Genomic DNA, 14657 nt, shown 5'->3' with positions numbered 1-14657 from the left:
TGTTGTGCATCGTGTGGAACGGATACAGATTGTTTTTCAGCATTTTTGACCACGACATTCATCAAGGATGAGACTGTGCTGAGCGGTTGCGCCTTTTCGGCAGCATGAATATGACAGTACTGTTTTTGAATGGGAGGAATGTCAGAGCCATTCGACTGCCATCGCTGGACACCAAAGGGGCCATTGTGCTTTTTTGCGCCTGTAATGGGCAGCATCTTCACAGCCCCGCTTTGTTTAGCGGAAAGGTCAGTGCTGTTGGACAGTCTGCGGCTGGATGGATGCATGGCTTGAGGAACCCGCGATAAGAAGAAAGGAGCGTCAGCGCAGAGCGCCGATGCGTATGTGGAACTGTTGCGGCTTGGAATTGAAGCAGATTGAAGCAGAACAGGAGATGTGAGACAATCTCTTTTCGTCAATGGGTGCTAGAGCTGCGTGTTTGCTTTCAACATTTAGCTTGCACATTCCACCATGATGTCCCTGATCCACTGGTGGAAAGACGCTTTGATCCTCTCCTCTTTCATCTAGAACTGCTTCATGTCATCACAAAGAGGGTACAGCAAGTCCTGAAGAATGAATGTCTCTCTGTGTCCTTGTTTTGTCATATGGTCTCTATGCTGTCATATTATTTGTTATTTTGTTTTTTTTTTTTGTTCTTTTGACTTCAAGACGGCGCCGCGAGAGTGGCTGCCTTTTCCAGCAGCTCATGTATTTTGTTTTTCTACTTTCATTCCTTTCATCACTTTGCTGCTGTGAAATGTAAATTTCTCCACTGTGAGACTAATAAAGGCATATCCAATCCAATATCCAATCCAATGTTTGTTGCATGCATTGTGTATGCTGTGCATGTGTTTGTTTAACCTTGGCGGACTTTTACTTTTGGTCTTCTTTTGATACTTTGTATTTTTTCTGTTCAGATGATTTTGATGTTTTACATTTTGTTCCTGCTGACCTTTATTTTAATACAATTTGTCAAACAACCTCCTGCTCCCTCCTGCCTGCTTTTTGGGATCCGCACCCGCCATCACCACTTCGCAAAACGTGACAATATATATATATATATATACAGTAAAGTCTCGTTATATCGATATTCAAGGGAGTCCGAAAAAATATCGATATAACCGGGACTATCGATATATCCGACCCTGTTTGCATGTAATTTTCTCCGTGCGTGCATAGAAATAGTATCGATATAACCGGGACTATCGATATATCCGATATCGATATAACGAGACTTTACTGTATGTATATATATATATATATATATATATATATATAGGCAACATCCGACTTACGACCGTTTCGACTTACGACCACCCGTACTTACGACCACGACCTTCAGACTTTATTTTTAAAATTGTAATTGTACTTGTAAGCCTGGCACCGCAACGCATTAGCAGGCCAGCAACGCGTACGACAATTTTGGGCAGCCAACCAGCATCTCACTTTTGCACAGCAATTGACCGTGTGATGGCACCAGGGGGGGGGGGGGGGGTGGAAGTCATTTAGCCTCCGAGTCTCTATTCAAGATTTTAAATGTATTTTGATTCACGACCATTTTGACTTACGACCGTTTGGTCGGAACGGAACTCGGTCGTAAATCGGATGTTACCTGCATATATATAAATGTGTGTGTGTGTGTGTGGCGTCACACGTGTGTATGATTTTGAAGTGCGCCTTTCAACCCTTTCATGTCTTTCATTTCCTTGATGTGCGTCTCACCCTGACGCATAGCACACGCTTGAAAATTGTATAAAAGGAGCTGTCGCGGGACAGAGAGATTGGGCGAACCACGGGGCAGAATCATCTCAGACTCATCTCGGACTCACAGACTCAAAGAGACTTGCAAAGACCCGCACAGGCACGCGCGGCTCATGCCGGGCGTCGGACGGACTCCACGCCACGATCAAGCTCTGCGCGTCACCTGCCTGGGGAGATCTGACAACGAACTTACAAATAAAGAGAAGCATCAAGCTCTTTATTGGCGAGCCAGCCAGGAGCATTTTTTTCCCTCCTCCTCAACCCAATCAACTCTCCAAATGGAAAGAACCAGATTTCTCAGCCGCCCGTGATCCCGGCATCTTCACAGCAAGACCCCTTAAGCCGAGCTCCCGATGGGCCACCACCACCCGTGGGCGCTCCGACCCCACCGTGAAACCTGTCGCACCCTGATGGCCAACATCGTCCAATTCGCCTGGCCACTCTGCAACTAGCTGCATCGTATATGTCCACGATCGGACATCGTCGGACATCGCTTATGTCCACGATCGGACTTCGGGAAGACGCTTCATGGCCAACTCGGCCGCCGACGTCAGCGTGCTTCCTCAGCGTCCTGCAGAGCGCCAGGGCAGCGCGATCAACACCACCGTCGCCGATGACCGGCCTGTCTGTGCTCGGCAGCATGACCAACCCCACGCTTCTTCGTCCTCACAATCCCTCATCGATCGACTCAAACTGGCAGTCGTAGAGCACTCTTTGCCGCGCTTCCGTACAACGACTTCCGGCACCACGAAACTTCCTCGGCAACCACCCCACAGACGCCTGCCATGTCCGGTGACCGTCATCTTGTCTGGCCTCGCAGAATGACTATTTTTATTTATTTTTCCTTCATCGCTTTCACCGACTTCGGATCCAGGAGGGGAGCCCTGTGGCGTCACACGTGTGTATGATTTTGAAGTGCGCCTTTCAACCCTTTCATGTCTTTCAATTCCTTGATCTCCTTGATGTGCGTCTCACCCTGACGCATAGCACACGCTTGAAAATTGTATAAAAGGAGCTGTCGCGGGACAGAGAGATTGCGCGAACCACGGGGCAGACTCATCTCGGACTCACAGACTCAAAGAGACTTGCAAAAACCCGCACAGGCACGCGCGGCTCATGCCGGGCGTCGGACGGACTCCACGCCACGATCAAGCTCTGCGCGTTACCTGCCTGGGGAGATCTGACAACGAACCTACTTACAAATAAAGAGAAGCATCAAGCTCTTTATGTGCGTGTGTGTCTGTGTGTCTGTCTGTTATTCAGTGCATTTCAATTTATTTTAGCATTTTTGTCTTATTTTTACTATATTGTTTAACTTTTTGGCATTCGTCTAATGCAGGGGTGTCAAACATACGGCCCGCGGGCCGGAACCGGCCCCCAAGGAGGTTCAATCAGGCCCGCAGGATAATTTGGAAGTGGAAAAATGCATAAAAGACATGGAATTGATATTTTTAATTCGCTGCAATTCATGGCTTATCCTCTAAGGGGCACACTCGTTCCATCAGATTAGAAGACACGCCGCATCACTGAGGCAGACTCAAAACAGCAGACGGTGTCAATGCGCCATCTACTGCTTGTTACGACGTTGTTAATACTTTGGTCTCTGCCTCTCCGCTACACCCTCATTAGCCAAAATGTCGTTATCCAAACGGAGAAAAGTAGATAAGGAATGTAGAATTTTCAAAGAAAAATTGACCACGTCCTATTTATATACAGAGATGCACGCAAAACCTTTGTGCTTGGTGTGTTTGCAACAAGTTTCGGTATTGAAGGAATATAATATTCGACGCCACTACGAGACTCATCACAGCGAAAGATATGACGGGTTGCAAGGACAACTGAGAAGAGAAAAGATTAACGAATTGCTGGCGGGTCTGAGGAAACAGCAGTCAACTTTCATCCGGAGCCGAGAAGTCAATGAAGCAGCGGTAAAAGCCAGCTACCTAATTGCTAGCGAAATAGTATTAGCATCAAAGCCGTATTTCGACGGTGACTGCGGTAAACGATGATGAAGGCGGCTGAACTTGTATGTTCCGAGAAGCGACAAGCTTTTGCCAATATTAGCCCGACGAGGAATACTATAGCAGAGATGATTTATTGCATTTTCCGTGGCAATTGACGAGAGCACTGACATCACAGACGTGGCCCAACTGGCCATATTTATTCGAGGAGTTGATGAGACATTGACTGTTACTGAAGAGTTTCTTGAGTTGGTGCCAATGATGGACACCACAACAGCCAAGGACATTTTCGGCTCTGTCGTTGCTGTATTGGACAGAGTTGGAGTGGACCGGTCCCGCGTTGTCAGCCTGGCTACAGACGGCGCGTGATCCATGTTCGCAAAGAAAGCAGGTGTCGCGACAAAGTTCAAAGACAAAGTACAAGCCCTTAATGGAGGAGATTGTTTCTGGACATTTCACTGTATTTTGCACCAGGAGGCATTCTGTCGCAAGTCGCTGAAAATGGACCACGTCATGGAGGTGGTTGTTCGCACTGTAAATTTCATCCGGTCCAGAGGTCTGAACCATCGTCACTTTGACAAACTTCTCAGCGACAGCAACATTACCCACAGCCTGCCATACCACACTTTAATGTTAGTCAGCAGCTTCAAAACAAAAGTTCTGTGATGGAATTCTACTGTTCATACAACTCCATAAATTTTCAGTATGTATTGTATGTGTATGTATGTTTCATGTACGAAATTTACAGATTTACAGGACAGGTGAACACTTTCTTCATTACAGGGATTACATTTAGATTTTATATGCGTATGTGTAAGTGGTTTAAAAATTCCCTTTCTTTAAAAGTCTCATTCAATCTTAAAGTGCATTGCTATATTTTTCAGTACCAATTAAAGTTTTGTGCCTTTGTACAATCAGTGGGATCAGTTGCAATGCATATTTGTGAATGATAAAAGTAAATTGCACATTTCTCTAAGGAAATATGAGGTGTTTCATGAAATGTTTTGTAAAAGGACAGTTCATTAAATGTCAATATTTTCCTAATGTTCTTGTGCTTCTTTACATCAAAACAAAAGAAATACATGATATTTTTTCTATTTTTAGCAGAATATGGTATAATTTTAATGGTCCGGCCTACTTGACATCTCCCTAGGCCGTATGTGGCCCACAATGCGAAATGAGTTTGACACCCCTGGTCTAATGGGATGAGTGCATGGTTTATCAAATTCCAACTGCTTTCAAAATCAGTATCTGCCACATCTGCCAAATCACACGCACACAGAAAAAACACGGATAGACATGTGCACGCTCAAACACGCACGCTCACACGCACACACGCTCACACACACACACACACACACAGGACGGAAGCCTGATGTACAATTGCTCCACATTCATTGATTTTTGAAAGTGTTTTGAAGTGAGTTTATGCATGATCGGGGAAAGAGAATTGGCTAAAATGACAAAGTGTAGACTGTAGAGTGAGAAAATACTTGGAAATGAAAATGCTGACAGAACAAGGGTGGCGAGTTCGCATAAAGCTGTATGGTTGAGTGGAGGATAAGGCAAATGCTGACACCCAGAGGACAGAAGCAGTCAACTGCACGTTGGAGATAACAGGCAGTGAAAGGAAGAGCAAAGGGTGGCCAAGAGGAGGCTACAAAAGGAGGCAGGGACAGACTGAGGGGGAAAAAATTGGACAGATAAGATGAGGGGATGTAATTTAAGTAGGGAAAACACATAAAAAACTACGCACTCACAATTTTGATAATTCGGTTTATCTAAAAGGCATATTTTGGGGATGTCAGTAGAAACAAGAGTACCAGATGAAAATGCAAGGTTATGTATACATCCGGGCTACAGCCTGTGCTACAGAGCTTGGTCTTGAGACATGCTGCTCTCCGTGTATTCAACATTTGGATAAAATACAGCAGGGGGAGTAGCTCCATTCTAAATCTTCAGAAACTGATATCAAATTCTTTAATGTTTTTTATCATGTTGAGTGGCTTGATAACTGTTCACAAAATATATAAGGTATGGATTAATCCAAGTCTTTTTGCAATGTTGCAATCCAGATTTCAAGTGAAAATTCAGTTTTTGCTTCTCATTAAAACAGATCAAGTCCAAAAAATGAGAAACACTTTTTTTTCAGATAATTGAAACGGAAGGACGCGTGAGCGAATTTGCCACAATGTGCTTTCATCATCTACGCACAGGAAGAAGGTGATCGACGCAAACTCTGTGCCACTTATGCCAAACCAACAAACTCACAACGGGCTATAGATGGGTATTCGTGCAGCTCTACACAGTTCGGAGTTCCCTCCTAAGTCTGTAATGTTTGCCTCCTTCCAATTATCTTGGTCATGAAAGGATGACAAGTTGAATAGAAAACGGCAAACCCATGCTATTTGCTCCAATAACCTCAGATTTAGGAAAATAATTGAATTGCTTGGGTGATCGAGTGTGCTTTGCACAGAAATCAGGCTGGACTTGTTAAAATTGGAGTCCTTCCAACTTTGAAAGGAAATATGGCGGGCGTCAAAGGACATTGATATGGTATATTCAATATTCATTCAATCGCTAATGGTATGTATTTTCTCAACACAGTTCTGACAAAAAATGACTTTTGAGATCAATATAAATAAATGTTACTTTTCAGTTGATTTCATTCTTTTTTTTAAATCAACTTCTGGTAGCGTGGCCCGGTAGTCCAGTGGTTAGCAAGCCGACTTCACAGTGCAGAGAAGACCCAAACCGGCCTCCCTGGTGGAGTTTGCATTTTCTCCCCGGGCCCACGTGGGTTTTCTGTGGGTCCTCCAGTTTTCTCCCACATTCCAAAAACATGCATGGCAGGCTGATTGAACACTCTGTGTGCCCTGCGATTGGCGGGCAACCCCTGCCTAATGCCCGAAGATGGCTGGGATAGGCGGGGTATGAGGAATAAGCGGTACGGAAAATGGATGGATGGAACTTGTGGTAGCTTTGCAAAGGAACATAAAGCCCCTAAGAATACGTTTGAAATACAATACAATACATATTGATTTATATAGCGCTTTAACAACAGCTGAAGCTGTAATAAAGAAAATGTTTCTTGACAAGGACATGACCACTGTTTATCCACTATCTATTGACCACTATCTCTATCCATCCATCAGTACATTTTTTAATCTGCTTACCCACAAAAGGGTTGCTATAATTTACTACTATACAAAATGGCAATTAAATCGCAAGGCACACACATTTAGATGTGTCATCTTATGGGAGATGGAATGTGAAACACTATATGAATGTTGAATTTGTTTGAATGGGAAGTCAGATTAAATTCATTTTCAGGGCATCCATGACAGGACACTCAACGTTGGTTTGGTGGCTCAATCAGTCTTACTTTGAAGTGTAGCATGGACACAAGCTATCACACCCCTGTTTCACATTGCAGCCCCTCATCTGCCAAACCACACTGTCTATAAATCCATATCATGTCGGATACTCCTTGGTTTCAGGTGCAGGTCAGCCAAACAGACATTTCAATTCCGAAGATGGATGTCCTATTTTGGAGGAGGCGATTAAAAAAAGGGACTCTTTCTTTAAGGTCCTTCAGCATGGGGATCAGATTTCCCTGTTTTTCAGCAGTTGGATTGACAGCTCACTCGGTAGGGCTTTATTTTTTTATCCTCCTTGAATCATACATCTTTGTTGCTGATAAAGCCTGCATGCACACAGAGTGACTTACTAAAGTCATTGAACTCCCAGTTGTTCGCAAAAGTATTTTTTTTTTATCGATCGGGGTCCTTCATCATTTTGAAATGGACTTTCACAGAGTTACAGATTAAAATTAGCTGAAGGTGTTTCAGGATACAACCTACCTGTCGACCAAATTCAGCAAAAGGATAGACAGCAGCTGCCTTGTCACCTGAATGAAAGGGGGGTGCTATGAAAAAAAAGGATGGATGGAAGCTTTCAAACTTGCTCATGTGTTCAGGCCCTCTCTGCACAGTCTTCATTCATCTGTAGTGAACAAGTCATTATTTCATTTTAAAAAATGTTCTCCAGGTAACTTAAACGGTGCATTAACCATTCCATTTTAAACTCTTAAGGGCTATGTTACAAACTAAAGGAACATATTCACAGGCATCCAGGGATCGCAGACCTTTCAGCCTCAGCTCTTTTGGCACACGTACAAAATGCATGGAAGCGCACACGAATGCAGATCTCTGAGCAATGCAGTTTAGTCGTCCCACGCTTTACAATGCTCTCATACATCAAGCTCTTGTCTCCCTCCCCACACATTGTGGGATGGTGACTACATTGTGACTCACAGAGAGACCGAGTGAGCGTGAGTGGAAGAGGTGGACAAGGAGTTGCTCCAGTGGGTGCTGGGAGTCGTATTATGGTCGGGAAATGAAAGATGTGTGCAATTATGAAGTTTGGATGGGATGTCAAAGAAGTGTGGGTAATGGCCTCGATGGCATGGGTTGTGGGAAGAAGGGAAGCCAGGTGAACTTTGTCAAACTAAGATGGCAAAACAAAGACTTGATATTTTGTTGTGTGGGTGTTTGAGAATATGCTCAGGAATCTTTTACTTTATATTCACAGTCAAACTGTCAGTCATTTCACGTCAGATGTCCAATAGTTCAGCAAAGATAATCCCATCTTCAATTTTGCAACAGTGTTTCAGCATACAAATGCACACCGCCATGATGGTAAAACTCATGTTTTCCGAGTGTGCAAAGGTGATCCACCTCTCAGACAACTTGAGGCCTCCCCTAAAGGTCACAACTTTGATTCATTTTTGACCAAAGGAACTAAAACGTTTTGCCTGGTAGATAGTTACAAGTATCGTTGGCTATTTTGTGTCACGTACAATGCCAGTGAAAATCTTTTTAATTTTGTTTTCATTTTTCAAGCTATTATGTGTGTTTGATAAACTTGAATTAAGACTTGGAAGGTCTGTCAAAAGAAACAAACTAAGCAATAATTGGGCCTGTGTTATTGCTTTCCTTTAGTGGTTGTGGTTGCTCTCTTTGTTCAGCTTGATTATTTACTCACAATTGACTTCGAAATGCAGCTTGAGGGTTTAGAAGGATGCTCCAGATGATCGAGCAAGAAACCGTTGTTATGCAGTATGAGGCGAGGGGGCAAAGAATATAGCTTGTCTTAAAAGATGAATTTGTACAATACTTTTCATAAAGAATGAAAAGATTGGGCACTTCAAAAAAATATGTGGCAACACTGTATTAAAAAAGTAACTTGAACTACAAACGGTTTGATCAGACAAAAGTGACAGAAGAATGTTTCTGTCATTATGGTAGCAGCAGTTAAAAGGCAAGTAATTAGGAGAAAAAGGGGCCTCTCGAGTCTCAAGTCACGCATGAGCTTGTATTTCGGATGCCTCTAACCAATTCTCGCAAAACGGGGCATTTGCAGTAGGCTCGGATGTACAAGATTTATTTTTTCTTTGCTGATGAACGATTTGGTAATTTGAATGGTCTAGACCAGGGGTGTCAAAGTCATTTTTTGCCGCGGGCCACATTGTAGTTATGGTTTCCTCTCGAGGGCCGTTATGAATTTGGGGAATCCATTAGAATGTTAGAGCACACAGCAAATTAATGAATAACTTGTTTTCAAATCTGAAGTCAAGAATAATGACTTTTATTGTGGTTGACATCCAAAAATGTTGGCTCAGATTTTAGCAATCATCATGGAATTTAACAAGTTTGATTTGCTTTCGCGGGCCGAAAAAAATGATGTGGCGGGCCGGATTTGGCCCGCGGGCCTTGACTTTGACACCTGTGGTCTAGACGGATTCTGAATGCTTGGTGGATGGCCACAAAGTTACATCAAGGCTTTAATGTCGGAGTGATGATTTGAGCTAAAGTCATGATGATGTAAGGCTCTTAAGGGAGCCTAAAGGTGTCCAACTTAGAATTGGCCTTTCCTTTTCAGGGTGTAAAAAGATGTGTATCATTATGACCTAGCTTCAATCCTTTTCTGAACATTTGGATAATACTGAAAAGCAATATATATGACAATAGAACTCAAAAAAAGCCAAACATTTTTTTAGAATGAACCAAGACTTCAAATTCATGTGACTTTGCTGCTGTGAAACGTAAATTTCTCCACTGCAAGACTAATAAAATCCATCCATCCATCCATCCATCCATCCATCCATCCATCCATCCATCCATCCATGAGCATGCACACCTGTGCAACCAATTTAAAGTGCCTCTGATTATCGCAAAATCAAGTTTGGATATCCAAGTTGGCTATTATGAACATTTTATAGTCACATCTTATTACGTAAGTCATGTAACAAACACACTGTAGATCTAATTGTTCAAAGGTATCAGTCCAGAGTGTGGTAAAAAAACAATATCTGAAAAAATAAATGCACCTGAAATCTACCACACACACACATGAGAAACTGTTATGGTCCAAGACGGTTCATTTTGCCCATACTTTCAAAAGGAGTTTCATGCAGAAACAACACTATTTTTATCACCCAAAAAAACAAACACTTTTTACCTGAGACTGGAGTCTTAGTCACAGTGGATAGAGTTTTTAGGAGGTTAATAGCACTTAAACAGATGTAGGTGTATGCACACTCCCACTTAACATGAGTTTCAATGTGATAGTTTACTTCTGAAGTGCCATAAGGTGTGCACAGTTTTGTACCCACAATACCATATGTTTTATTTTGTTTTCCTTTTTTTCATAAATTGTACTTCACCTCAATGGTGGACTATGCATTAATACAATCTATTTCTTGCAGATGTGTGAGGTTGCATGTGTATGTGAGTTTTAATTTTAGATGTGAAAATGGGGAAGGTGACGGTTGGTGAGGTAAGGTGCTTCCAGTGCTGGGGAGGCACAGCGTCTGAATTCTCTGCTCCTCAGCGTCTGAATTCTCTGCCTGCCATTGGGGGTACAGTCAGGTAGATAGAAAAGGAGTATCTGAGGGTTGCGGGCTGAAGTGAAAAAGGTCAGACAGATGTGTGAAGTTGTGGATGGCCTAGAAGGCATACAAGAGCAATTCTCGTCTTTGTTTAACCGCGAGCTAGTGGGGTCTCTGTAGTTTGAGTTGAAGGTTATGCAGGAGTGAGGCTGAAGAGGAGTGAGTAAAGAGCAATCAAAGCGTGAAGTGACAAGACTGTTGACAAGGATGGAGGACCTATGTGCCTTGAGAGACTGGCAGAATCGATTTATACAAGTATGCTGACCTGGTTCAGATATTGATATGAGAAGGGATTGATAGTGTGATGTTCAAATATACAGTAGATTTGTAAACACCATTTTTTTCCTGAAAAGTTTTTATCGCAACATATCGTACATCGAATGAGGCAGGTGAGACTATGTTTTCTTTTTGTTCACTTCATCTGGAGTCATCGTTTCAAACTTAAATCTGGCAGCACTTGCTGAGGTATGGTTCCTGTGTGTGTGTGTGTGTGTGTGTGTGTGTGTGTGTGTGTGTGTGCGTGTCTGTACGTGTGTATATATTGAGCAGTTGTATATTTTGACAGTGTTTCACCTGTCATTTTAGGTGATATTGCTAAGGTTTCCCACATAGCTACCAACCTCACTTAACAAAAACACGGAGTTACCCTGATGCAGCAAAATAAGGATAAGCGTAATTTTTTTCAAGAGATCTGGCACATGGTAGCAATAAAGTTGTACATTGCAAAGTGTTCCAAGACAATTAATCATCTATGCCATCAAATCTAATGAACCACAATGAGACAGTCAGACCATGTCCTCACAGTCAATAGAGTCGGATACACTGACAATTCTCTATTTTCTCCTTCACACCCAATTTCACCCTTCACAGATTCACAGTCCCTCAATAATAGTGTATTTGGGGGAGAAGTGACAGGTTTTAATATCCAGGATTCCTTCACAGCATTGGAGAAGATAAGTGGTGACAATGTGCCTTCCAGAAAACGCAATCCACGTTGCATCCTTCCCCACAGTCACGCTACATGACCGATAGGGAAGGGCAAAAACTCAATGTTTAATACGTTCGTCATTTTAAGGTAAGGAAGCAGTGAGCAAATGTCTTGTTTCATGTGAAAGAGGCTGATATTTCCTTTGTATCGGTTTATTTACTGTAGTCCGCAACAACACAAAGAGGAATTAGGAAAGCATTGACACCATATCTCTAACTTGGTTTTAGAATTGTGAAACTAAGTTACATAAATCACTTGGTTCAGTGATTACATAACTCCAGGGTGGGCAACAAAGTCCCAAAGAGCCGTAATCCTGCATGTTTTCCATCTCTCCCTGTTGCAACACACTTTGTTCAAATGATCAGCTCATCAACAAGCTCTGTAAAAGGTTAAATATCGATTCTGATCATTTGAATTGGGTGTGTTGGGGGAGGAAACTTCTAACTTCATGTCGCTCCTCCAACGACCCGTTGGACGGCTGCATTATTCGGCGTCAGAGCTGCTTGAACTCCGCTCCCGGTGGACGAGCGTGCCACAGGCGATTTTCCGATTCCCGGAAATCGCTCGCCGCCCTTCCCGGAGGTATATCCACCGCGGATCACGTCGAGACTTTCACCTCGACGACTCCAAGGATATCACCTCCCTGTGGTCATCTTTCCGCCGGCCACGCAGAGGTTACAGCCGCTCCGTGCAACACCGTGTGTTGGCCGGCCTGGCTAGGTCGGCCAATACCCCTCAAAATGACACCACCAGCGTCACTTTCGGCCTCCTGAACATCCGCTCGCTTACGGGTAAGGGTTGTCTTATCCAAGACATCCTTAGTGACCGTAAGCTGGACTTCTTCTGTTTGAATGAGACCTGGCAAACGGCGGGGGACTTTTCCGAGTTGAACGACACGACGCCACCTGGGTTTGTTTACCTCTCAAAACCCCGCCTCTCGGGCCGCGGAGGCGGTCTCGCGATATTTTACCGCGAGATCTGGAAAGTCACTCAAGTACCAGTCCCGGAAACTCTCTCATTTGAATGCCTTGCGTGTCAAATTTCTGGTCCATCTCCCACAGTTATAGCCACTGTATATCGCCCCCCTAAACCACATCGTGACTTTTTAAAAGACTTCTCAGCCGTCCTCACACACCTCTCCACTCTGTCACCAAATATTATTATCCTTGGGGACTTCAACATACACATTGACAATTCCACCCATCCCCTCACCAAAGACTTTATTTCCTCATTGGAGAGTTTTGGCTTACACCAATTCTCTGATTTCCCCACGCATATAAAAGGGCATACCCTGGACTTAATATGCTGCTGTGGTTTTACCCCCGCCAACTGCACAGCAAACGAACTTCCTGTAACGGACCATTTCCTCGTCTCATTTAACGTTCCCATCACACTCTCTCTCCCCAAGCCACCGCGCATCATCACTTATCGGAACATCCAACACATTGACACTGTCACCCTCACTGCAATGGCTGCCAACCTCAAACCGGACTACAACTCCCCCCCTGATGAACTTGTTTCCCAATACAACATGGACCTTGCACACATGCTCAACACCCTTGCTCCTGTTAAATCCCGGTCAGTCCAATTCACTCGATCCGCCCCTTGGTTCACCGCCCAACTCCGCTCCACCAAGGCGAAGACTCGGCAGCTGGAAAGACTTTACAGAAAGACTGGCCTCACCACCCACCAGGACATGTACACAGCTCACCTCACCCACTACAAGGACTCTATCACACGCGCAAAATCAGAATACTATTCTGGACTGATTGATGCTAACAGTGGGAATTCACGGACTCTGTTTTCCCTATACAACAAAATCATTCAACCCCCTATCTCTCTCCCCCCACACTTTCACTCCTCAGACACCTGCAACGCACTACTTCTGTTTTTCACTGAAAAGATCAACAAGATCCACCAGCACCTCGGCTCCTCTGTATCCCCCCCCTCCCCCAACCTTCCTACTCCCTATCAACTGCTGTCGTCTTTTGAACTCCCTCATCCCTCCTTACTTTCTGACCTCATCACCAAGTCCAAGAATTCCACCTGTCAACTTGACCCCCTCCCTACTGTCCTCATCAAATCTTGTCTACCTGCTCTCCTCCCTTTTATTTCAGCTATTATTCACTCCTCACTGTCCACTGGAATTGTTCCTGTCCCTCTTAAAACCGCAGCTGTAACACCAATCCTGAAAAAACTTGGTTCAGATCCCAATGATTTCAATAACCTACGTCCAATTTCGCATCTTCCATTTCTCGCAAAAATTCTCGAAAAAACCGTCGCCTGTCAACTCCACTCTCACCTCACTCACAATAACCTCTATGAACAATTCCAGTCTGGTTTCCGTCCCCGCCACAGCACTGAATCAGCCCTCATAAAAATCACGAACGACCTTCTCATAGCAGCAGATACCGGCTCCCTCTCTATTCTCATCCTTCTTGATCTATCTGCGGCCTTTGACACCATTTCTCACCCCATCCTGCTCAACCGACTCTCCACTCTAGGCGTGACACACACCCCACTCAGTTGGTTTCACTCCTACCTCACTGGCCGCTCACAGTTTATCCAAATTACCTCATTCACTTCACGGTCCTCCCCTGTGTCTTCTGGTGTGCCCCAAGGTTCTGTCCTGGGGCCCCTTCTCTTTATTATATACCTTCTTCCCCTTGGTGATATCTTCCGCAAATTTGGAATTCATTTTCACTGCTTCGCGGATGACACCCAGCTCTACCTCTCCAGTAAACCCGACGCCTCTCTTCCACCTGCATCCCTTACACTTTGCCTCTCAGAAATCAAATCCTGGTTTTCTCATAACTTTCTCAAACTAAACAGCGAAAAAACTGAACTTCTCCTTGTCGGTACAAAATCCACCCTTCACAAAGCAAACAGTTTCTCTCTCACCATTGACAATTCTACCGTGTCCCCCGCCCTTCAGGTTAAGAGCCTGGGTGTCATCCTTGATAGCACACTATCTTTTCACTCCCACATAAATAACATA

At 44.0% G+C, this 14657-nt stretch overlaps 2 protein-coding genes across 22 annotated transcripts in view; one reads left to right on the top strand and one right to left on the bottom strand.

Annotated features, from left to right (window-relative positions):
• Positions 1 to 14657, bottom strand: part of adgrb1a (adhesion G protein-coupled receptor B1a) — a 197052-nt gene that overhangs the window by 147344 nt on the left and 35051 nt on the right. The gene's annotated exons all lie outside the window — the stretch shown is intronic.
• Positions 1 to 14657, top strand: part of LOC148896629 (uncharacterized) — a 58757-nt gene that overhangs the window by 16226 nt on the left and 27874 nt on the right. For 2 of the 12 annotated variants that reach the window (XR_016115307.1, XM_088998813.1), the window contains exon 4: positions 7220 to 7369. The exons of 7 other annotated variants lie outside the window; for them this stretch is intronic. Coding sequence is in view for 1 of the 5 variants with exons in the window: in XM_088998813.1 (XP_088854939.1) it covers positions 7220 to 7369 (150 nt within the window). In the remaining 4 variants the exon portion in view is untranslated. Of the gene's footprint in view, positions 1 to 1731; positions 3738 to 7219; positions 7370 to 14657 lie in introns of those variants that run through there. 3 more of the 12 variants (XR_016115315.1, XR_016115313.1, XR_016115312.1) reach the window with 3 other exon arrangements.

Source organism: Hippocampus bargibanti, linkage group LG06 (genome assembly GCF_051943395.1).
Source record: "Hippocampus bargibanti isolate YZ-2025 linkage group LG06, ASM5194339v1, whole genome shotgun sequence".
Classification (NCBI taxonomy): Eukaryota; Metazoa; Chordata; class Actinopteri; order Syngnathiformes; family Syngnathidae; genus Hippocampus; species Hippocampus bargibanti.
The sequence above is the reverse complement of the archived record's forward strand: the minus strand, read 5'-3'. Positions and strand labels throughout refer to the sequence as shown.